This window comes from Leopardus geoffroyi, chromosome D1 (assembly GCF_018350155.1).
Source record: "Leopardus geoffroyi isolate Oge1 chromosome D1, O.geoffroyi_Oge1_pat1.0, whole genome shotgun sequence".
Classification (NCBI taxonomy): domain Eukaryota; kingdom Metazoa; phylum Chordata; class Mammalia; order Carnivora; family Felidae; genus Leopardus; species Leopardus geoffroyi.
The window spans coordinates 57,809,607-57,835,510 of NC_059329.1; the positions used below are offsets into that span (position 1 = coordinate 57,809,607).

The 25,904-nt window shown below is 39.1% G+C and overlaps 1 protein-coding gene across 3 annotated transcripts in view; it reads left to right on the forward strand.

The window, feature by feature from the left end:
* The window catches only part of C2CD3 (C2 domain containing 3 centriole elongation regulator), a 146,643-nt gene that overhangs the window by 90,144 nt on the left and 30,595 nt on the right, over positions 1–25,904 (forward strand). For all 3 annotated transcript variants that reach the window (XM_045484056.1, XM_045484055.1, XM_045484057.1), the window contains 4 exons: positions 6,788–6,926; positions 9,896–9,960; positions 14,249–14,454; positions 15,791–15,924. In XM_045484056.1, the coding sequence (XP_045340012.1) occupies positions 6,788–6,926; positions 9,896–9,960; positions 14,249–14,454; positions 15,791–15,924 (544 nt within the window). The remainder of the gene's footprint in view (positions 1–6,787; positions 6,927–9,895; positions 9,961–14,248; positions 14,455–15,790; positions 15,925–25,904) is intronic.

The following is a 25,904-nucleotide window of genomic DNA, read 5'->3' on the forward strand; positions in this document are numbered from 1 at the left end:
GTGCTGACAGCTTGGAGCCTGGAGCCTGCTTCGGATTCTGTGTCCCTCTCTCTCTACCCCTCCCCTGTTCATGTGTACGCGCATGCTCATACTCTCTCTCTCGCTCTCTCTCAAAAATAAATAAGTAAAGATTTTTTTAAAAAATTAGAGAGTTTAAAAACAGAGAGATGAGATATGTCTGAGAAATCAAGAGAAGTTTTTAGAATGAATAGGATTTCAGAAAGGTGGAGATAAAACTCCAGGTAGATATTTCAACTTAAACAAAGGTATTAAAGTAGGAAAGTGTATATTCTGGGCTTGCTTAGAGAGGGCATGGGGGATAATATCAGCACTTTATCCTCTGACTGGATCCTCTTTTGGCTAGTCATTGCAGGGGAGTTATGGGAATCATGAAGAAATAGATAAGAAAATTGCTGAGCAGCAGCAAGGGCTCCACTAAGACTAACTGACATGATTTTAGAGTGACTGTGGATGACACAATGGTGATTTTCTTCCAGTAGTGTTTGGCTTCCTTTGTGTTGCATCACAACAAACAGCAAGCTATTCCCTGGGCCTTTGTTCACACACCTTTCTCAGCCTGAATTCCTTTCTCCCCTTCCCAGCTACCAAGTCCCAGCTGGTATCCTGCTCTTCTCCACATTCACCCTGTTCCAGCCATGCTGCCCACCCCCCCACCTTTGCTTTTTCTGGAATATAGACAGACTCCTGCCTGGAGGCCTTTGGATCTGATGTTCCTCTGCTTGATATATTCTTAACTCCTGGTTTGTCTTTATTGAAATAACGTTGTCTCAGAAGGCCTTCCCTGACCACCTATCTAAAATTGTAGCCCCTCCCCAACATTTTCTATCCCTCTTCCCTGCTTTATTTTTTTTTAACGTTTATTTATTTTTGAGACAGAGAGAGACAGAGCATGAACGGGGGAGGGTCAGAGAGAGAGGGAGACACAGAATCCGAAGCAGGCTCCAGGCTCTGAGCCGTCAGCACAGAGCCCGACACAGGGCTTGAACCCACGAACTGCGAGATCATGACCTGAGCCGAAGTCGGACGCCCAACCGACTGAGCCACCCAGGCGCCCCTTCCCTGCTTTATTTTTGTCTACAGTCTTTAACAGTGTGTTTTGTTTACTTTCTGTCTTTTTTTAGAAGAATATAAGTCCTACAGAAACAGGGATTTTTCTTTGTTTTGTTTTATTTATGCTAAATCCCCAACACCTAAAACTGCAACTGACACATAAGCAGCAGTAAATGTTTGTTAAGTGGGAAGGTAGATGAATCTGAGGCCTTGGTCAAATGCCCTCTTCTTAACACCTTCTCTGATTTCCTACTTTGCCTCCCCTGCAGCAAAGTTGCTTATGGGGAATTTAACAGAGGATAAGTCACAGGATTAATATATTTATTCCACTGTGTCCAGTACAGGGTATAGGATCGTGGCCTCTTACAGAGAAAATTTCTGTCACCTCTTCTCCATTCTCAGTGCCACATTGCTTGTTCAGGCTTCAGAAACATGGACTAATGGGATAGCCCTTTTAATGGTTGCTGCTTCCAGTGTTTTCTTTCAGTATCTTTTTCATTCTGCTGTTGAGGTTATATGTCTTGTCAACAAATATGACCTCTCTCAACTTAAAATACTTTGTTGGCTTCGTATCACTTGCACTCTCAGTGACATAGAACACAAAGTGCTGCCCACGTGGCCTTATCAGTCTTTCCAGCCTCATCTTGCACCATTTCTTACAGTCAACAGTTTGTTTTTTGCCAATGCACCATTCTCTCTCCTACTACCAAGCCTTTGACCATGCTCTTTTCTCTTCCTAGAATGCCTTTTTTTCTCTCCTTTTCAACAAACTTACGCCTCATCCTCCAAGATAGACTAAATGACACCAACACTTTGAAGCCTACTGACCACCTCTCTTAGCACAAAACCTCCCTCTAGATTTCCCAAACTCCCCCATACCACCACCCCCACTCCCACACAGTTGTCTTTCTTCATATTATATATCAGTCTGCGCTGAAGATGTCTATAAATGTGTCTCCCCACTAGCTGTCTGTTCTTTGGGACAGGGACTGTGTGTTTATTTCTGTATCCCAGCACCCTGATCTTCATGATGTAGCTAAGCAAATGTAATAATGTCCTCTTGTTTGTGAATATGATACCTAACACCTCCAACATTTTTGGCATGAATTACAAATCTATAAATCACTTGTTATTTGGCCTCTCTCTGTTTATCCAGGGCAGAGCACTCATCAGGGTGGATATCTGATTTTCAGAGGTCTCTGTTGTCTCTTGATTCTACCCTCAGTGACAGACCCATATATTCGTTCCTCCCACAAAGTTTATGTGTCAGTCAGGCACTGTGTTTGGTCCTGAGAAATACAGACCTGCCCACCACCTCTCTGAAATGTGCCTTCCAGATGATGATGTCATAGAGTTCTGTAATGGGAGTCAGAGGACTGGGGTCTGGCCCTAGCTAAGTCATTAACTTGCTTTGTGACTTTGAGCAAATGCATTTCTCTTCTCCTCAGCCATGAAATGTGATGGCCATACACGTTCATGTCTAAGATTCCCTTTAGCTCTTATCATCTAAAAACATAGTGCTGAGGGCAACTCATGCCATACTCTCTGATTCAGCTATAATTTGCCAAGGTTTTGTGAAAATCATTTTGCATGCAAGGCTGCATGCAGAAGGTTCAAAAACAGCCCTGAATTAGCCTCAGTAGAGCTTAAACATAAAGCAGCTTTGAACTTTCTGTGGTCTCCACTGTGGTCCTGGTTCTGAAAATAAAAGACCTTTTTTTTTTTTTTTTTTTTTTTTTAATTTGAGAGAGAAAGAGAGTGCACATAAGCAGGGGAGAGGGGCAGAGGTGAGGAAGGAGAAAGAAGCCTAAGCAGGCCCACGTTCAGCATGGAGCCCAATGCAGGGCTCACTCCCACAACCCTGGGATCATGACCCGAGCCAAAATCAAGAGTCAGACACTCAACTGACTGAGCCACCCAGGCACCTCTAAAAGAGCTTCTTGAATACTTTTGTTAAAGAAAGCTCTGAGATCCTTTCCTTATGAATCAGCTTCAGTACTCTTCAGATTTGTATTCTTTTACTAAACAAACAGGTTATTGCTGGCCCTGTTTTGTAAATAAGGCACTGAGGAACAGAGAGGTAAAATTATTTGGGGTAATCTAAGCTATACTCAGTAGAAACAAAAATTATCTACAGTATCATCAGCCTTTAGAGGCTCTTTTTAACCTACCCAGGCAGGGTTAGGAGCCCCTCTGGGTTCCCACAGCTACCTGCGCTTTTGGTATAGTCTTTCTTTTATTTTGTTTGTGTCTGTTTCCCCCAGATCAGGAATCAAACCTGACCCATGTGGGCACATGTGACAGAGAGGAAGTGTCCGTTAACATTGACTTAATGAAAGTGCACTCAGTTTTTGTTAATATACAAATTTGGGCATCGCTTGAGGGGAAGGTTTCCATGCATTCATTCCAGGCCAGAGAGAGAGCTCTTAACCAAATAGAGCTAATTAGAACTATTGCAATGACAAAACCCTGGAGTAGGAGCCCTGAAACCTGGCTGGGTCTTCCAAATCCTAGTTAACCAGGTTCGTGATGAGCAAGCCACTTTACCTCTCTGTTCCCTGGTTGCCTTATTTGTGAAATAGGGATAGAGGCACTTATCTTGTGGGATTTTCAGGTATGTTATGAGCATAAGTTTCGTATATAAGAAAGATTTGTAAGCTATAAGGTGTTACCCGAATATAAGGGGTTGTTATTTTAATCTCTGTGAAACGATTATATCTTTCTTGATGCATATATTTACATAAAACACAGGAAATCTAGGGAAAATGGTAAAACTGGTTCATCTCAAGTCCCCTTAACTGCTCTTGATGTGTGTCCCAACCTGTGGGAGGTATAGTGGCTTTCTTCTAGGCTGCCTCCAAAAAAGTGTTTCAGAACTTGACCTTTTCCAGATATGTAAACAGGCCCACCTGAATTTCTACCCACAAGGAGAGAGCCAGGGAAACCTGATAGACCTGCTTTCTCAAGTAATTTGTCACCTGCTGTTTGGCTGAAAGGAGTATTTCTATTCAAGATTGAGTAAGAAACAGTTTTCTTCCAAAATCAAAGCAGTAATTTTATTTCGAGGCCTTTAGCAGATAAACCATCTTCAAAACTAACAGACGTTTAAAAGGGATGGGGTGGGGTGGGTGGTATGAGAGCGTTCTGAGCAGTACTAGTAGACATTTGGAACCATAAGTTTATTGCAAGAAGTGTTTTGGGAGTACATGTTCCAGGTGAGGAAACTGATACCCAGAGAGCCAGAATGAAGTGCTCATGTCATGGTAAATCAGTGGCAGAGTACACAGGAACCTAGGGTCCTGCCTCTCAGAACCATAACTGGCCCTCTTTGCTGATCTCTCAGAGCTTTCTGGAGCAGATGTTGTTGTCCTCTGCTGGTGTGTGCATGCTGCAAGCAGATAAGGCAGCTACTCTCTCCAACCCTGGCAAGTGTCTGTAGACAGAGGTAGAGGCGAGACTGCAAACCTTTAATAAGGGCCTTGGGTCCTCTCCATGCATTCAGGGAACTCTGAGTTTAGTGAGGAAAACCCAGACCCAGATTATCACAGGATTTTGTGGGAACTGCCAACATAGAGGCAGATTATCTCTCCCTCACTGTGAGGATTTATGACATTTTATTGGAAGAAATCAATTGAAAAGCTTGAGACTTTCTTTTTTTAAAAAAAATTTTTTTTTTCAACGTTTATTTATTTTTGGGACAGAGAGAGACAGAGCATGAACGGGGGAGGGGCAGAGAGAGAGGGAGACACAGAATCGGAAACAGGCTCCAGGCTCTGAGCCATCAGCCCAGAGCCCGACGCGGGGCTCGAACTCACGGACCGCGAGATCGTGACCTGGCTGAAGTTGGACGCTTAACCGACTGCGCCACCCAGGCGCCCCAAAGCTTGAGACTTTCTAAGGAAAGTGGGAGAAAGAGAGAGCAGCTGTGTCAGGGAGTGTTCAGTTGTAGGAAACAGAACGCACTGAAGCCATTTTATATCTTGGATGCTGGGAGGCCCTGTGGTAGTAGTGATGATGTGAGTTTTTTGTTCCTCTGGGTTGCTTAAGTTATGTTTAAGACACACTTCTTTTTTCTTTCCTTCATCTGTAATCCTAAGATTCATATCAGAGATTCAGAGCTGAAAGTGATCTTGTGGAATACATAGATTCTATATTATACAGAGTCTCAATTACTCAGCACTGTCCAAAAGAACTCTGTACTGTGATGGAGATGTTCTGTATCTTTATTGTCCAGTATGGTGGCCGGTAGCCACATGTGGCAATTGAGCGCTTGAAATGTGGCCAGTGCAACTGAGAAACTGAATTTTTCATCTTTATTTTCATGAATTTAATTTAAAGTTAAATAGCCACTTGTGGCTAGTGATTATCTTGTTAGTTCATTTATAGACTATCTAGTATCACCAACTATCTTCATTTTTGTTGTTTTTTTTCCTCATAAATAAATTAAAAATTTTAATGTTACATTTTCTAACTTAAATTGTGTCCTCCACAAACAACTGTATTTCTTTGAATAGCAGTTTAGGTAAGTAGGTTTAGGCAGCCTATTGAGATCTTATATGAAAAGTCTGCTCTCTACGTATCACAACTGTAAGGTTGACTTTGTAATGAATGTAATTCAAGACATTCATCCTCCTTGTGTGGACCTCACATTCCCCTACCAACATTTGTCAGCTTCTGTAAAACAGAGAATCATCTTTTGGGTAAACTGAGATGACTGAAGAAAAACTTCTGCTGTAGGTCCTCATAAGGGCTGGAACACAGCCTGGCAAAATGTGAAAAATACACATTGTCATTTCTGTGTTTGGATTTTGAATGTAAATGAAGGGCCTTAAAGCCTTCACCTTGCCTCCTTACAGTCCCCTCATTCAAATTTACCCTTATATGCTGTTATTTTCCTAGGAAAGAGGAAAAGAAAACCATTTTACTTTGTCTTAAGAGAGAATAAATGACTGAGTGTCCCACACTGGAGACCTGATCTTGTAAGAATTAACACCAGCACAGTACTCAATGTTTTACATTTCTTAATTCTAGTAGAGGCAATGAAGAAAATGGCTGAGAGCTTGGACTCTAGAGCCAGAATACTTGAATTTGACTCTCAGTTCTATTATTTAATAAACATGTGACCACTTAAAATGTTTACTTTCTATGTACCCCAGTTTTTTTTAATCTATATAATGGGAATAATAATAAAACCTATGTGTGAGGTTATAAAGTCTAAATGAGCTAATACATGTATAGTAATTAGAAAGTACCAGGCACATAGTAAGTAGTGTATAAGTTACCTAATAATTATTTTTAATCCTTGTAAGAACTTAGGAGGTATAAGTATCATATGCCCCATTTGAGGAAGCTATAGCCTAGATCAGCCTTGCTCAAAGTCACACAGAATGTATATGGCAGAGCTGATAATCGATCATCTCACTTTTAAGTCTCGGGCTTTTTGCAGTTCTACTTTTTTCTCTCAATCCAGTATTTTCCATCATCCCACAAGTAAGAAGTTGATGGGAGAAGTCATTCTTCACTAGAGAATATTTATGAACTGAGCCTTGAAAGGACAGTTTAAGTAGCAGAAAGGATACTGGAAACACATCAGATATAGGGAATAGCTCAAGCAAAGACCCAAAGATAGGTCCTGCTTATACCTGTATAATGGGAGGCTTCCAGCACATTCTTTCCGGCACCCTAAAGTCAGTCATTCTACTGTGTTCCATTTCAGGGATCCCCTTGACAGAGCGGAAAGTATTGATACCCAGTTGCTGTGTATCCTTTGCAACAGCTGATGAGCCATCTCCTGTCTTCACCCACGTGGTTGAAAACACAGATTCCCCCATCTGGAATTTTCAACAGCAGTCAAGGTTTGTATTTTATGATATTCCATCAGTCTTTTAGAATTGGCTTTTTGTTTCAAGAGACACAACAATATTGAGCGGACTGGGAAAATGATTTTCTTATCAAGTAGTTATTTAATTCTGGTGCTTATGAATTCACAGCTAGTAATGGTTTAAAGATTTTACTGCAGTGGGGTTTTTTTTACTGTTTTTGAGCTCTTTTGAGCTCAGTACCACTAAAAAATTATTCAGTGAAGACCTCTTATATGCCCTGCTTTGTTCTAGGGACTGGGAATGAAAGATGGTTAAGACAGTCCCTGCTATTGAGGTATTCGTGGTCTACCTGGGAAAATAGACAATAGAATGTGACAAGTGCTGTAAAGGTAGTAAAAAAGAATTCTTGTGCATCTCAGAAAGATTATTTAGGCCAACACAGAAGTTCAAGGAAAGCTTCTTAAATAAGATAATTCAACTGAGTATTGAAGAATATACACAATTTATAGAGGTGAAGAAGGCAGAGCAAACTAACCTCAGTAAAGACTACAGATTATATATTCTTGAAAAAGATTTCTGGTGCAGTAGAAAGAGCCTGGGCTTTGCACCAAGAGAGACATGGCATCCAGCCCCATCTCTGTCATTTATTAGCTGTGTGGACAAATTACATTATATCTCTGAGCCTCAGATTCCTCATCTGTAAAGTGGGGTTAATTTTTACAGAGTTATTGTGAGGTCCAAATTAGATGACATTTAGGAAAATTACCTCATGGTACATAGCAGGCACTCAACAAATGTTAGATCTCCTTTGGAAGACTCAAAAGAATTAGAAGTGGAGTCCTGTCAGTCATATTGGAGTGTGGCTCAGAGGTAAGGGGCTGACATACAGGCCTGATGGTGCAGTGCAAGGCACATCCTCCCTTTTCTTCTGTCACCTGTGTCATCATCATTAAAAGTGTGAGTTCTCAGGGCGCTTGGGTGGCTCAGTCAGTTAAGCATCTGACTTTGGCTCAGGTCATGATCTCACAGTTCATGAGTTTGAGCCCGCATCGGGCTCTGTCCTGACAGCTCGGAGCCTGGAGCCTGCTTCGGATTCTGTGTCTCCCTCTCTCTGCTTCTCCCCCGCTCATGCTCTCTCGCTCTCTCTCTCTCAGAAATAAACATTAAAAAAAATTTTTTTTAAGTGTGAGTTCTAGTATAACTACTGTTAACTATTGTCTTTATAAAGTTTCTTTCTTATTCACTAACAGTACAACAGTAGCTACACCACATGGTGTCTGATCTGCTATTTTCTCACAGTATTTACATACCTAGCTGAGCCTCAGCACTTGCTCACATGTTCAATGTTTTGAAATTTAAGAGGCCGGCCTGAGTCAGGTGCTACAGTGACAACTCAGTACTATCTATGGTGAGCTACCGGAAATTACAGAAATTCTGGCCTGAATGGTCAGGTACTTCATCCAAAATATCAAATCTGCCTTAAAAGGCAGGAAGCCAGAGGGCTAAGCTTCTAAGTGAAGGTGATTTATTCATTCAGAAATTAACTTTATGGACTTGATGAAGTGACATTGACAGTTTCCTAATTTCATCCCCTCACTTTATTTTTTGTTCATCTTTTTTTTAAGTTTATTTTGTGTGTGTGTGAGACAGAGAAAGAGCATGAATTAGGGAGTGGCAGAGAGAGAGAGGGAGAGAGAGAATCCCAAGCAGGCTCTGCACTCTCAGCAAAGAGCTCAACACAGGGCTGGAACGCACAAACCATGAAATCATGACCTGAGCCGAAATCAAGAGGCGGTCACTTAACCGACTGAGTCACCCAGGCGCCCCCATCACCTCACTTTAAAGTTATGTAACCAGGGAGGTTACATAGTCTGTTGGAAGCAGAGAAAAGATGAAAAGAAAAATGAGTAATGGTGCTATTTACAATTGCTTTCTCACAACATTGTTTCACTTGATGCTGCTAGGAACCTCATAGGTAGAAAATAATTATCCAATTTAACAGGTAAGAAAACCAGGGCTCAAAAAGTCTGCGTTTCCAGGGCCACTCAAGTGATAATAGTAGAGCTAGAATTCAGAGATGTGTATTTTGACCATGAGCTAGACTTCAGATTTTTGACACAGTATTTCACTTTATCACAACGTCTCTCATTGGTGTTAAACTGGGCTCTCTTCAGTTCCCCAATGGTGTCTAGGGAAGGATAGTAAGTCTCTTGGTTTTCCCTGGATCTCCTGGAACAATGGTACCTGTTTTTGAATTTTCCAAATATTTGTAATTTAAAACTATGTAAGTCACTTCACATAAAATGTATTAGAGATACTCACTGAATTCCACATCAACTTCTTTACCTTGTATGAAAATTGGGCACTTTCCTATTTTGGTGCTTTGCCTCTGGACAATTTGGCTTTGGAGTCAAGCAAACTAGGCTTTAAGTCCCAGCCCTGCCACTCACCAACTCACATGTGACCATGAACAAAACACTTGACCTCTCTTAGCCCATCTGTATCATCTGTAAAGCAGGGATAATAATGCCATGTCTAGGTTTTTGTGCAGATTACATGTATATGAGACACTAGGCACCATGCCTGGCCCAGGGTAGGCACTCAGTAGATGTTCTTTTCCTCTCTTCCTCCCTTCGCACCATTCCCCTTTCAACATTGCATAAAAAGAATCCCTACCTGCTCCAATAAACTGGCCATTACCTCTTGAGGAACTCCCTTTCCACACCCCCTCTTGTCCTGAGAAACTGAGTCTGAATGTGGCAGATATCATCAGGCGGGAAGTACTGCATCTGGGAAGCCTGATTTCAAGTCTTGGCAAGTTACTTCTCTCTGAGCTTCTATCCCTCATTTTAACTGTGAAGATAAAAATATATCCTATAAGATGACTATGAAAATGTTAGGAAAGTGCTTTGCAAACTATAAGATATTCTTCAAATCTAAGTTTCATACTGCAGAAGTTAATTCCTACACAGTTAATTTATGGTGGTTGTTTTTCTTAATAGGCTATCAAAAGAGTTTCTTTTGGACCCACAACAAACTCTGGTCTTCAAAGTTTGGCATAAAGGAGGTATGAACTCTATTCTGTGAATATCTATTTGGTTGTGAAAATGAGCTCACATCCTGTTGACAATTCCAAATCCCTTTCTTTTTTTAACCAAGTGAACCCATGGCTCTTATGATATGGGGAATACATGTATATGTTAGAAGGGATCCCACAGAATGCCACATTATTCTCCTATGGAAGTTAAGTCCTTAGAAACCATATCATTTTATTTGACTGCCTGCTTAGTGCAGAAATCCAAGTACATTTAATCTTTCCAGTTGTATCTCAACAGTCACAGTGTGTAGCCTGCCATACACAAGTGATTTCTCCCCCTTTGTATGATGTTACACCTTCTGTTGACTCTGGCTTATTAACCAAGACCCTAGCATTTTTAAGCAGTACACAAGACTAGAATCTTGTTCTAAGAACCTCCCCAGGATGGAGGTGCTAACATCATGGTCCTTGAACCTCGTTTTAGTCAGCTACCATTATTAAGAGGCATAATTCAACAACATTAAGAGTACAGACTCTGAAGCTACACTCTTGGGATTCAAATACCAGTTCTACCCCTTACAAGGTAGTATGACCTTGGGTGAATGACTTAATTTCTCTATGCTCAGTTTCTTTATTTATAAAATAGTACCTACCTCAGGGGAAGAATTAAATGAGTTCCTGATACTTAGTAAAACCTTCTCAGTTTTTCTTGTTCTTATTAGTGAATGGTAGTATGCTGAGAGCTTTCCAAATATCTAAAAGCAGGTAAAAATATAATTAGTTAAATGTTACAAATGTAACAGCTGAGGCCCAAGAAAGTTTAGGGCTTGACTAAGGTCATATGCCTATTAATCGGTGGAGCCAGGATTTGAACCCAGTTCTGACTGGCTGTACAGCCTTCACCCTTTGTACTTCACCATGCTAGTAAGATTGGATGGGAAAAGTGAGCAGATGAGGACATCCAGTTATGTCACAGTTTCTATGCTTAGAAAATTTTGTCTTAACTAAATCCCTCCTATAAATCTAGCTTCTTTAACATTCTTGCTAGGGCCTTTTACACATTTTTTACACTATTTGCCAGTGGTAAGTTTGAGAGCTAACCCCAGAGCCTAATAAAGACCTGAGAGTAGTCAATGTGTAAAAGAAATGGACTTACCTGTCTCTCCTCCTGTGCTTTGGTTTGGAAATGATGCTGTGAATCTAGTTTCAATGATTTATCCCATGCTCCTGCCTTAGATTCACTTATCATGCCCCCCCCTCCCCCACCTAACCTCATAAATGTAGCAGGAACTGATTATAAATGCATTTTCTCTGAACCAACACAAGGAACTCCTGGTATATTTAACTAGGCTCCACCTCCTCCCTGGCTTTCTATTCTTTTCTTTCTCTGAAGTACTCCAGAGATGGTCAAGCAGACTGTGGTTTGCCTCGATTCAGCACTTACTGTAGTGAGAAGAAAAGAGTAAGTTTTGGTCTTATGCAGACCTAGATTCAAATCTTGGCTCTGCTATTTACGAACTACATGACCTAAGGTAAAACACTTTATGTCTTTGAGCCTTTGTTTCCTTATTAATAAAATAAGGATAATAGTACCTGCCCTACAGGATTTTTATGAGGAATAGAGATAATATTTATAAAGTATTTGGCACATGGAGCACGTGGGTGGTTCAGTCAGTTAAGCATCCAACTCTTGGTTTCGGCTCAGGTCATGGTTCGTGGATTCAAACCCCACATGGGACTCTGTGCAGAGAGTGCAGAGCCTGCTTGGGATTCTCTCTCTCTCTCTCTCTCTCTCTCTCTCTCTCTCTCTCTCTCTCCCTCTCTGTCCCTCCCCCACTTGCTCTCTATCCTCCTCTCTCAAAATAAATAAGTTAACATTTAAAAAAGTAAAGTATTTGGCACATAATTGGTGCTTAATACATGGAGCTATTTTTATTACACCTACCATGCTTCAGGTACTGTGCTAGGGCTATTCAGTATAGAGAAGAACAAAATACATTTCCCTATCTTTTGGGACCTCCAGAGAATCCTGTAAAACCCTATTGTAAATGGAGATGGGGAAAATGCCTAGACCCAGCGAAGCACACTTATTTAGCTCTGTCTCTCAATGTAGGTAGATGCCTCTCTTCCCTTAACTCCATCCTTTCCACATAGCCTCAGCTATGCAAAAGGTACTCAAACCTGGCCAAGCTGTGTTCAGTAAATATTTGAGTTCCTACTCTGTGCCAGGCACTATGCTAAGTGCTAGGGATTCAAAGATAAAATAAGGCATACATGGTCTCTGTCCTCACGGATAGTATGATTAGGCAAATATATGGTTCTCCGGTAGGGGATATCTAACTCAGACAGGATGTCAGAGAAGGCTTCCTAGAGCACACTTCAGCTGAGAAACGAAGGGACATGAAATAGTATAGTCAGAGGGAACAGCAAATACAAAAGTCTGGAGTAAAGAACGAGTATGAAGGAAGTTGGAGATCATTAGAACACAAAACTACAAAGAAAGAATGATGGGTTGTCCGACTCAATCTGATAATTAAACTGAGCTCTTCAAAGCTATTGTTTTTCTCCATGATCACCTTAGCCTGATTTCTTCTCAGGTATGTTTAGATGTAGTGCTTTCATTAGCCAGAACCCTAAAGTTACAATCAATCAAGAACAGGTTATACTTGGATAACCAAACAAAGCAAGATTAGTTTTCATTGCAAAGCTTTAAAAAAAATCTTTGGAGTGCAAATTAATGGTTCTAGCCAATATTCTTCACTCCCGTTGGGTAGGAATTACTTGACTCCTACTCTGGGGAACACAACTTCAAACGTTCTAGAGCCTAAGACTTCAACTTGGAAGTTGAAGGGGTCTTAAATCTGGTTCATTACTTCTCATTGTATATATGAGACTTGAGGTTTAGGGAATTAAAGTAATGTGTTTTCAGTCAAAGCCATACTCAGATTAGCTACTGTAATGCACCTCCTCTCTGTCCCACTCTATGTTGGCCAGGTCATTTGTGTTCTCAGTGGATGTTTAGCAACTTCCTCATGATGTAGGAAGATTTACACCAGGAATGGAGAGTGTAGGGAACATAAAGCAAGTGACATTTGGTCTCAGGTTTCAGGTGGGTCCCAGTCCAAGGAAGAGTAAGCTGTCTAAACAAACATTAGACAGTGTGTGATGAGCTCAGTGTCACCAGCAGTGTGCACAAGAAACTTGGAAACTCATGACCACTCCTCTTAAAAATTTACATTCCTTGGGGCGCCTGGGTGGCGCAGTCGGTTAAGCGTCCGACTTCAGCCAGGTCACGATCTCGCGGTCCGTGAGTTCGAGCCCCGCGTCAGGCTCTGGGCTGATGGCTCAGAGCCTGGAGCCTGTTTCCGATTCTGTGTCTCCCTCTCTCTCTGCCCCTCCCCCGTTCATGCTCTGTCTCTCTCTGTCCCAAAAATAAATAAACGTTGAAAAAAAAATAAATAAATAAATAAACAAATTGTTTAAAAAAAAAAAAATTTACATTCCTTGATTTATTTAGCAAATTGAAAACTGAAAATTGTGTCCTATGTTTGGTAGAATCAGCCTTTAATATTCATTATAGGGAGTGGAGCCTATACAAAAAAAGAACTTATGGAGTGATGGGGGCCTGTTTGTCCCCAGTTACTTTCATGTCAGAAATGAGGAACAAGAAGCAATGAGTCAGAAAACAAGAGTCATTGCATGGTTGCTTGTCTATCCAAGAAAGGGTCTTCATACTCATTACGGGCAGCCCCCTTATAAGCTTGAGCCCAAGCTCTTATTTTGTACTGACTACTGATTTTCTAGGGGGTTGGCTTTCTTTTGTGATTTGTGTCACTTTTGTTTTTAATTAAATATGATACATGTGTATGTTACAGAGAATTTGGAAAATACAGACAAGTATAAATGAGAAAATGTAGATATGTAAATCCCTCATAATTCCAAAGGTGATGGTCTTTCAGATGATTTTTTTCAAGACCCATGTCCTGAGGAAAATTACTAAGACATGATAACGTAGGGAAAAGAACAAGTGTTTCTTATGTTTAAGGGTTGTTTTCCAATTGCCTATATCAAGAGGACAGAACTCAACTCTACTAGCTTTTCCCTGCCATACAAAAAGGGAAATCATAATAGTGAAAGCAGGCTGTGGTTCCCAGTCTCTCTCATCCTTATTATCTGTCTTCTCTTTTTATTTTGGAATCACTAAACTACCCCCCACCACCGCCCAGTCCTCTGTATCAGCTATTCTCTGTGCAACCTCTAATGTCAGTGGCAAGACATGCCCAGTCACACTGCTCAGCTCTTCTCTCTTCCCCCACAGATGAGGAGAGGGTGATTGGCTTTGCCTCAGTGGACCTCTCCCCGCTTCTTTCTGGCTTCCAGTTTGTCTGTGGCTGGTACAACATCACAGACTTCAGTGGAGAGTGCCAGGGGCAGATAAAAGTTGCTGTCTCCCCTCTGGAAAGTTTGATGCACTTCAAAGAAGAAAGACAATCAAGACGTGGGATGGAGACCCCAGGGTCACGGGTACGTATCCTAATTCAAATTCTTAACCAGTAAGGGTTCTACTGAGAAAATCTATAAGAAGATCCTTTACATGTGTTTGGTACTTTCCAGCTTGCAGAACGCATTATGTATTTGTGTCTCATGATGATCTCATGACCTTTTTAGGGTGATAAAAATTTCACAGTGGTGTACATAGTGGAATTACATAGTGGTGATGGATTCACAACTTTGAATATACTGAAAACCACTGAACTGAACACTTTCAAAGGGTGAATTTTACAATACATTAATTATATCTCAATTAAAAAAATTTTTTTAGTTGACACACAATGTTACATTAGTTTCAGGTATACAACATAATGACTTGACAAGTTTATATATAATGCTATGTTCACAAGTGCAGCCACCATCTGTCACCATACAATGTTGTTACAATACCATTGACTGTATTCTCTATGTTGTGCCTTTTATTCCCGTGACTTATTCATTCTATGACTGGTAGCCTGTATCTCCCACTCCCCTTCACCCATTTTGCCCTCTCCCTCACCTCTAACAACCATCAGTTTGTTCTTTGTTCCATGTTCTCACAAATGGCCATATCTCAATTTTTAAATAAAATTATTTGCAGCGTGGAGTTTGAAACCATATTGGCTGAAATTTTCAAAAATTCTATTACATTAAAATCATTAGTCTATCTTATATTAAAAAAAAAAAAAACAGAAAGAGGGGAATCAACAATAGCAAATACAAAGAACTCTTTTAGGGAGTTTAACTGTAAAAGAAAGAATTTTCAGACTGTCCCAGATGGAGGAACTCTATCAAAGCAAAGATTGTAGGGTTGTTTGGGTTTTTTTTTTACCTCTTTTATCATGGATGTCTGGCCCAGGGTCTGGCAGAGTGTGCATCAGTAAATATTGAATATGAATGAATGCATGAGAAAGTGACAGAGTTAAACAGTTTGTGTATAAGAAGGTCTTTTCTTCACACCTACCCTGATAGTCATGAGACAAGAAATACGACAGCCAGATCAGCCTCACATGTAAAATATAATGATATCCAGCCAGGAGTTCACAAACTAGCTGGGGGAGCAGGAACATAAAAACAGATAAAGTAACTAAAAAGCAATCTGATAGCATAGTGTGTAAAATGGGGATAATAATAGTACCTACCTTATAAGATTATTGTGAAGCTTAAATGAGAAAATGCATGTAAATTGCTTAGTACAGCCTTCAACATTGAAAATGCTCAGTAAATTATATTTATCTACATACAGTAAATTTTACAAATTTATTTATACTGCTTTGTTCCAAAAGAATTTGTGGTGACAACTGTACCATTTTTCTCATTGATTCTACAGATCCCAATACACAGCCCCTTTTCCTTCCCTGCTTCTGGTATGTATGCTGCATTCCCTGGCTGTGTTGCAAGATGGACCCCAGAACAACCTGCTCACACCTCATCAAGGGGACTTGATTTCTCTTCTCCTGCGAGGTGAGTGAATTTTTGATGGGAAGAAATAGAGTCAGAGAGTTGGAAGCATGCTAACTGGCTTGTCATTTCTCTTTCCTTTATTTCTTTTCTTTTCTTTATTACTTTCTTAATTTATATAATTTTGAGAGAGAGAAAGTATGAGCAGGGGAGGGGCAGAGAGAGAGAAAATCCCAAGCAGCACTATCAGCACGGAGCCCGACATGGGGCTAGAACCCATGAACTGTGAGATCATGACCTCAGCCAAAGTTAGATGCTTAACTGACTGAGCCACCCAGGCGCCCCTCTCTTTCCTTTATTAGAGGAAGAAACCAGAAATTATCTAGATTAGGCAAATCTACAGAGTCAGAAACTAGAGACAGGGAAAGAGCTTTGTTGATCTTCTGTCACAATCCCTAGGAATTCCAGGATCCAATGAAAACAAATTTTTTATAAGATAGGAACTAGAATATTTACTGCTATCAAAAGGTAGCTTCAGGGGCGCCTGGGTGGCGCAGTCGGTTAAGCGGCCGACTTCAGCCAGGTCACGATCTCGCGGTCCGTGAGTTCGAGCCCCGCGTCAGGCTCTGGGCTGATGGCTCAGAGCCTGGAGCCTGTTTCCGATTCTGTGTCTCCCTCTCTCTGCCCCTCCCCCGTTCATTCTCTGTCTCTCTCTGTCCCAAAAATAAATAAACGTTGAAAAAAAAAAAATTAAAAAAAAAAAAAAAAAAAAAAGGTAGCTTCAGTGGAAAGGATACTTTTCTTTTTTCCTCAGAGGCCTTTAACCTTTATCCCTAAAATCAGTCATCAGCTGTGTGAGGTCTTTCCCTTTCCAAACCTAGGAACCAAATTATTTTATAAAAAGCAACTGACCCATCCAATTGCTTTGCAAAGCCAACCATGGACATGCATATGGATATTGGGGCTAGAGCACATTCCATTCTCTTAAAGGACAAGGTCTAGGAATAACATTGCTGCTTTCTACCCCACTCCCTTCCCGGCCTTAGTGGCATTTGTCATCCCCCTGCCTCCACCAGTCTTTCCTGTGTCTGTCTCCCTACTTCAGGGATAAGACAAGGGATCTTCCCTTAAAATAGCCATTCCTACAGTAGCAGTTATGAGTAGATCCTTTATTCCAGAAAGATACTCTCTTAACACCAAAGCCCATTTCAGTGCTGTGTAGCTCTCTCTACCTGCTTACCACATGAAGAGTGCCTCTGCCCTCTATATAAAGGGATCCCATGTGTCTGTCAAATCCTAAATCACAGGCTTAAATAATTTTTCTGTTATCTATTTTATGGGTGTTACTTTGACCATAACCAGTCCATGAGACATGGATAGGATAAGGGTACTGGTATTAGGATAGAATATAGATCAATGATGAGGACACTATTTAGTAATTGTAAAAGCTAAGTCTAGTGGTTTGCTTTTCGTCCACATAAAAACATCCCTGTTCCCATCTCAAAAGGACTATATCAAAATGACATATTCTGATCCAGCCAGCCATCTAAAGCTAACCAAACTGTGGTATATTCATACAAAGAAATACTACTAAGAAATTTTTCCAAAGGCAATACTGATACACAACAAAATGAATCTCAAAATATGTTGAGAAGCTAGTACATTGTATCTGATTCCATTTATAAAAAATTCTAGAAAACACATACAAATCTATAGCAACAGAAAGCAAATCGGTAGTTATTTAGGGACAAGAAAGGATGACTAGAGCAAGAAAGAGGGAAGAATTATAAAGGACAGGAGGAAAGTTTTAAGGGTGATGGATATGTTCATAATCTTTATGTTGTAATGGTTTCCTTAGAAGTACACATATGTCAAAACTCAATATTGTGGCATGAAATTATGCTATAATTGAACCAAATAACCAGTTTTGATGCTTCTCCAATAAAGGGTTGTTATTTGGTCAGTAGTTTTTCAGTCATGATAAAAAATTATACCCAAAAAAATTACCTCATATCGTATACTTTAAATATGTGACATTCATTATATACCAGTTATACCTTAGTAAAGCAGTTTTCAAACATTTCCACTTCAGAACCCTTTATACTCTTAAAAATTAGTGATAACCTCAAAGAGGTTTATTTAGGTAAATTATATCTATCCATTTTTACCATATTAGAAATTTCAACCAACATTTTTATTTATTTTTTTTTTTAGTTTATTTATTTATTTTGAGAGAGAGACAGCACGAGTAGGGGAGCGCAGAGAGAAAGGGAGAGAGAGAATCCCAACATGGCGCTAGAACCCACAAAGCCATGAGATCATGACCTGAGCCAAAACCAAGAGTCGGATGCCTAACCAACTGAGCTACCCAGGTGCCCACAACCAACATTTTTTATTCTAATATACAAAATCAGTTGTTTATATGAGGCACCTGGGTGGCTCAGTCAGTTGAGCATCTGACTTCAGCTTAGGTCATGATTTCGCGGTTCATGAGTTCAAGCTCCACGTCGAGTTGGAGCCTGCTTTGGATTCTGTGTCTCCCTCTCTCTCTGTCCCTCCCCGCTCTCACTCTGTCTCTCTGTCTCTGTCTCTCAAAAAAATAAATAAATAAATAACCATTAAAAAAATAATTTAAAAAAATCAGTTGTATATCTGTACATCAACAATGAATAACCCAAAATGAAATTGAGAAAACAATTCCATTTACAATAGCATCAAAAAGAATAAAATACTTAAAAATAAACTTAACAAAAAAAGTGCTGGGGAACCTGGGTGGCTCAGTCAGTTAAGTGTCCGATTTGAGCTCAGGTCATGATTTCATGGTTTGTGGGTTCAAGCCCCATGTCGGGCTCTGTGCTGACAGCTCAGAGCCTGGAGCCCGCTTTGGATTCTGTGTCTCCCTCCCTTTCTGCCCCTCCCCAGCACACTCTCTCTCTCTCTCTCTCTCTCAAAAATAAATAAAGATTTAAAAAAATTTTTTTAAAGTGCAAAACTTACTCTCTGAAAACTATAAAACATTACTGAAAGAAATTAAAGAAGGTCTAAATAAATGGAAGGATATCCCATGTTCACAGATTAGAAGACTTGTTAAGATGGCAGTATTCCCCAAATTGATCTATAGATTCAACACACTCCCTATCATAATCCCTTTTGGATTTTTCGTAGAAATGGGCAAGCTAGTCCTCAAATGCATATGGAAGCTCAAGGGACACAGAGTAGGCAAAACAGTCTTTTTTTTTTTTTTTTTCAACGTTTATTTATTTTTGGGACAGAGAGAGACAGAGCATGAACGGGGGAGGGGCAGAGAGAGAGGGAGACACAGAATCAGAAACAGGCTCCGGGTTCTGAGCCATCAGCCCAGAGCCTGACGCGGGGCTCGAACTCACGGACCGCGAGATCGTGACCTGGCTGAAGTCGGACGCTTAACCGACTGCGCCACCCAGGCGCCCCAAAACAGTCTTGAAAAAGAACGAATTCCTAATTTCAAAGTTTAACACAAAGTTACTGTAAACAGTACAGTGTGCTACTGGTATAAGGATAGAAATCTAAATCAGTAGAATATATTGGCAGTCCAAAATAAACCCATGTGCCAAAGATGCCAAGACGTCAAAGATGCCAAGATAGTTTAATGAGGAAAGAATAGTCTTCAGAAAATGATACTATATATCCACGTGCAAAGGATTGAAGTTGGACCCCTTCTTCACACTGTATATAAAAATTAACTCCAAAAGGATCATATATCTAAATGTAAGAGCTAAAACTATAAAACTCTTAAAATAAACCATAAAACTCTTATAAAACTAGAAAACATAGGAGGAAATCTTCATGACCTTAGATTAGGCAATGATTCCTCACATAAGACACCAAAAGCAGAAGCAACAAAAGAAAAAGTACACTGGATTCATCAAAATTAGAAACTTTCATGCTACAAATGATACCATCAAGAAAATGAAAGGGCCACCAACAGCATGGGAGAAAATAATTGTAAAACATAGATATGATAAGGGACTTACTTGTACCAGAATATATAAAGAATTCCTACAACTCAATAATAAATGGCAAGTAACCCAAGTAAAAATGGACAAATGGTCTGAATTGACATATGTCCAAAGAACATATACAAAGGGTCAATAAACACATGAAAAGATGGTTAACATCATTAGCCATCAGGAAAATATAATTGAACCATAATGAGATACCACTTCATACCCACTGCAATGACTGTAATCAAAAAGACAAATATTACAAATGTTGGAGGGGATGTGGAGAAATTGGAACCCTCATACATGGTAGGTGGGATTTTAAAATGGTGCAGCTGCTTTGGAAAACGGTCTGGCACTTCCTTTTAAAAGGTTAAACATAGAGTAACCGTATGATCCAGTAATTCCACTTCCAAGTATATACCCAAGAGAATAAATCATATGTTCATACAAAAACTTGTACGTGTTTGTAGTAGCATTATTCCTAGTAACTAAAAAATACAAACAAAATGTCCATCATCTGATGAGTAGATGAATAAAATGTGATATCTCTATATAATGGAAAATTATTCAGCCATGAGAAGGAATGAATTACTGATACATGCTACAGCATGGGTGAAGCTTAAAAACATGCTAAATGTGGGGCACCTGGGTGGCTCAGTCAGTTGAGTGTCTGACTTCTTTGGCTCAGGTCACGATCTCGTGGTTTGTGAGTTTGAGCCCCACATCAGGCTCTGTGCTGACAGCTCAGAGCCTGGAGCCTGCTTCGGATTCTGTCTCCCTCTCTTTCTGCCTCTCCCCCAATTGCACTCTGTTTGGCTCTCTCTCTGTATTTCTCAAAAATAAATAAACATTAAAAAATAATAATTAAAAAAAATGCTAAATGTATGAAGCTAGTCACAAAAGACTGTATGTTGTTATGATTCCATTTACATCAATTTCCAGATTAGGCAAATCTACAGAATCAGAAAGTAGATTAGCAATTGCCTAGAGCTGGGAGGTTTGGGTGAGGGTTTGGGGCACAAGAGGAAGTGTGGAGTGATTGCTGATGTATAGGTATAGAATTTTTGGGGGGGTGATGAAAGTATCCTAAAATTGTGGCAATGTTTACACAACTCTGTGAATATACTAAAAACCATTGAATTGTAGACTTTCGGTAAATTGTATGGGATGTGAATGCTATCTCATTGAAGCTGTTACTTAAAGAGAAGACTATTATTGCCGAAGTCAAGTTTTTGAATACCATGCTGAGAAATTTAAAATTTGTTTTATAGATTAAAAACAGAGAAACCGAAGCTAGAAAGAAACAATGGTGATTAAATAGTTTAGTACACAAATGCTTAGAACAGTGCTTGTCACATAATAAGGACTCCATAAATAGTGTTGTTCTTACTGTTACCAGACCTGTGTTTTAAAAAAAAATCACTCAGGCTGTAATGTCGACAGTTTATTAAAGGAGAATGGGTAACACTTAAGTCAGTGGAAATAAACAGAAAATCAACAAGGAAACAGTGGCTTTCAGTGACACACTGGGCCAGATAGATTTAACAGATATATTCAGAACATTCCATCATAAAACAGCAGAATACACATTCTTTTTTTTCTTTTTTTTTCCATGTTACATGTTTTATTTTATTTTTTAACGTTTATTTATTTTTGAGATAGAGACAGAGCATGAACAGGGGAGGGTCAGAGAGAGAGGGAGACACAGAATCCGAAACAGGCTCTAGGCTCTGAGCTGTTAGCACAGAGCCCGATGCGGGGCTCGAACTCACGGACCGCGAGATCATGACCTGAGTCGAAGTTGGACGCTTAACCGACTGAGCCACCCAGGAGCCCCTTACGTGTTTTATTTTAAAAAGTAAAAGAAAAAATGTAGAACCTTGAAAAAAGGGAAACTACTAGGAAAAGATTTGTTCATATAAAATATTGTAAAATGTCATTTATTTAAAATACTCCATTTTTTTCAAATTATTTAAATTCTAGTTAGTTCACATATAGTGTAATATTGGTTGCAGGAGTAGAATTTAGTGATTCATCACTTACATGTAACACCCAGTGCTCATCATAACAAGTGCCCTCCATAATACCCATCACCCATTTAGCCCATCCCCCACCCACCTCCCTCCATCAACCCTCAGTTTGTTCTCTACAGTTAAGAGTCTCTTATGGTTTGTTTCCCTCTCTTTTTTTCTCCCCCTCCTGTATGTTCACCTCTTGTGTTTCCTCAATTTCACATATGAGGGAAATCATATAGTATTTGTGTTTGACTTATTTTGCTTAGCATAATACACCATAGCTCCATCTGTGGTCGTTGAAAATGACAAGATTTCATTCTTTTTGATGGCTGAGTAATAGTCATTGTGTGAATATACCACATCTTCTTTACCCATTCATCAGTAAATAGACATTTAGGCTCTCTTTCCATAGTTTGGCTTTTGTTGATAATGCTGCTATAAACATCAGGGTGCATGTACCCCTTTAAATCTGTATTTTTGTATTCTCTGGAAAATAACTAGTAGTGCAATTGCTGGGTCATAGGGTAGTTCTATTTTGCTTTTTTGAGGAGCCTCCATACTGATCTACTCTGGAATACACATTCTTATCAAGTGAACATGGAACATTCTCCAGATAGATCATATATTAGGCCACAAAACAAGTCTCAACAAATTTAAAGAGATCAAAGTCATAACATATATTTTTTCCAACCACAATATTATGAAACTAGAAGTCAACCACAAGAAAAAATCTAGAAAGAGTGAAAATACATGGAAATAACGCTACTGAAAAATGAATGAGTCAGCCAAGAAATCAAAGAAGAAATAAAAAATTACACAGAAAGAAATGAAATTAAAACACAAATGGTCCAAAATCTTTGGGATGCAGCAAAAGCAGTTCTAAGAGGGAAATTTATAGTAACACGGGTCTACCTCAAAAAGGAAGAAAAATCTCAAACAACCTAATCTTACACCTACAAGAGCTAGAAAAAGAACAACAACAAACAAACAAAAAACCAAAACCAGGAGAAGGAAGGAAATAATAAAGACTAGAGCAAAAATAAATGATATAGAAACTAAAAAAACAGAACAGATGAATGAAACCAAGAGCCGGTTCTTTGAAAAAATCAACAAAATTAATAAACTTCTAACCAGATTCATCAAAAAAAGAGAAAGGAAGGATTCAAATAAACAGTATCACAAATGAAAGAGGAGAAATAACCAACACCACAGAAATAAAAACAATTGTAAGAAAATGTTATGAAAAATTATATTCCAACAAATTGGACAACCTGGAAGAAATGGATAAATTCCTAGAAACAAGTCACCTATCAAAACTGAATCAAGATGAAACAAAATTTGAACAGACCAATTACCAACAAGGAAATTGAATGGATAATCGGCAATCTCCCAGCAAACAAAAGTCCAGGCAGGACCAGACAGTTTCACAGGTGAATTCTACTAAACATTTAAAAAAGCTATTCTTCTCAAATTATTCCAAAGAATAGAAGAGGAAGGAAAACTTCCAAATTCATGTTATGAGACCAGTATTACCCTGATACCAAAACCAGATAAAGACACTACAAAAAAAGAGATACAAAAATTCTTAATATTTAGAAACAGAATCCAACAATACATTAAAAAAAGCATTTACCATGATCAACTGGGATTTATTCCCAGAATACAAGGGTGGTTCAATAATTGCAAATCAATCAACATGATACACCACATCAGTAAGAGAACGGATAAAAATCATATAGTCATTTCAATAGATGCAGAAAAAGCATTTGACAAAATACAACATCATTCATGATAAAAACCCTCAACAGAGTGGGTTTACAAGGAACATAGTTCAACATAATAAAGGCCTCATATGGAAAACCCACAGCTAACATACTCAAAGCAAGGAAAAACTGAGAGCTCTCTCCCTCAGATCAGGAACAAGACAGGATGTCCACTCTCACCATTTTTATTCGATATAGAACTGGAAGTCCTAGCCACAGCAGTCAGAAATAAAGAAAAAGAAATGAAAAGCATCCAAATTGGTAAGGAAGAAGTAAAACTTTCACTATTTGCAGATGACATGATAAAAAAAAAAAAAAAACCTAAAGAGTCCATCAAAAAACTACTAGAACTGATAAAGGAATACAATAAGGTCGTGGGATACAAAATCAACATACAGAAATCCACTGCATTTCTATACACTAATAATGAAGCAGCAGAAAGAGTAATTAAGAAAACAAAATAAAAAAGAAAACCATCCCATTTACAAATGCAAAACAGTAAATACTTAGAAATAGTAAAATACTTAGAAATAAATCTAACCAAAGGGGTGAAAGGACCTGTACTCTGAAAACTATAAAATATTGATGAAAGAAATTGAAGATAACACAAAGAAATGAAAAGACATCCCATGCCCATAGATCAGAAGAAAAATATTGTTAAAATGTTTATATTCCACAAAGCAATCTACATATTTAATGCAATCCCTATCAAAATACCAACAGCATTTTTTCACAGAGCTAGAATAAACAGTCCTAAAATTTGTATGGAACCAGAAAAGACCCTAAATAGCTAAAGCAATCTTGAAAAAAGAAAAGCAAAGTTGGAGGGAATCACAATTCTGGACCTCAAGTTATATTACAAAGCTATAGTAATCAAAACAGTATGGTACAGGCACAAAAATAGACACATAAGTCCATGGAAAAGAATAGAAACCCCAGAAATAAACCCATAATTAGCTGGTCAGTTAATCTTCAACAAAGAATGCAATGGGAAAAAGACAGTCTTTTCAACAAATTGTGTTGGGAAAACTGGACAGTAACACACAAAAGAATGTACCTGGACCACTTTCTTACACCATACACAAAAATAAACTTAAAATGGATTAAGGACCTAAATGTGAGACTTGAAACCATAAAAGTCCTTGAAGAGAGCACAGGCAGTAACTCTCTGACATCGGCCATAGCAACATCTTTCCAGATGTGTTCACTTAGGCAAGGGAAACAAAAGCAAAAATAAACTATTGGGACTATATCAAAATAAAAGTTTCTGCACAGCAAAGTAAACAACCAACAAAACTAAAAGACAACCTACTGAATGGGAGAAGACATTTGTAAATGACATATTCAATGAAGGGTTAATATCAAAAATATATAAAGAATTTTTACAACTCAACACACAAGAAACAAATACTCCAATTTAAAAATGGGCAGAAGACATGAACAGACATTTCTCCACGGAAGACTTACAAATGGCCAAGAGATACATGAAAAGATACTCAACATCACTCGTCACTGGTGAAATGCAATCAAAACCATAATGAGATATCATCTCACACCTGTCCAGATGGCTAAACTCAACAGCACAAGAAATAAATATTGGCAAGGATGTGGAGAAAAAGGAACACTTGTGCACTGTCAGTGGGAATGCAAACTGGTTCAGCCACTGGAAAATAGTATGAAGTCTCCTCACAAGTTAAAAATAGAACTACCCTATATAGAGGAATGACACTACTGGATATTTACCCAGAAAATACAAAAACACTAATTCAAAGGGCAAATGCACCCTTGTGTTTATTGCAGCATTACTTACAATAGGCAAACTATGGAAACAGCCCAGGTGTCCACTGATAGATGAATGGATAAAGAAGATGTGATGTGTGTGCGTGTGTGCGTGTGTGTGCGCATGCGCGTGTGTAATGGAATATTATCCAGCTATTAAAAAGAATGAAATCTTGGGGTGTCTGGGCGGCTCAGTCAGTTAAGCATCCGACTCTTGGTTTCAGTTCAGGTCGTGATCTTGCAGTTGGTGGGATTGAGCCCCCCATTGGGCTCTGTGCTGACAGTGCGGAGCATACTTGAAATTCTCTCTGTCCCTCTCTCTCTGCCCCTTCCCTGTTTGCACTCTCTCTCTCAAAATAAATAAACATTAAAAAATATTTTTAAAAAGAACAAAACCTTGCCATTTGCAATAATATGGATGGATCTAGAGCGTATGATGCTAAGCAAAATAAGTCCATCAGAGAAAGACAAATACTGTATGATTTCACTCCTATGTGGACTTT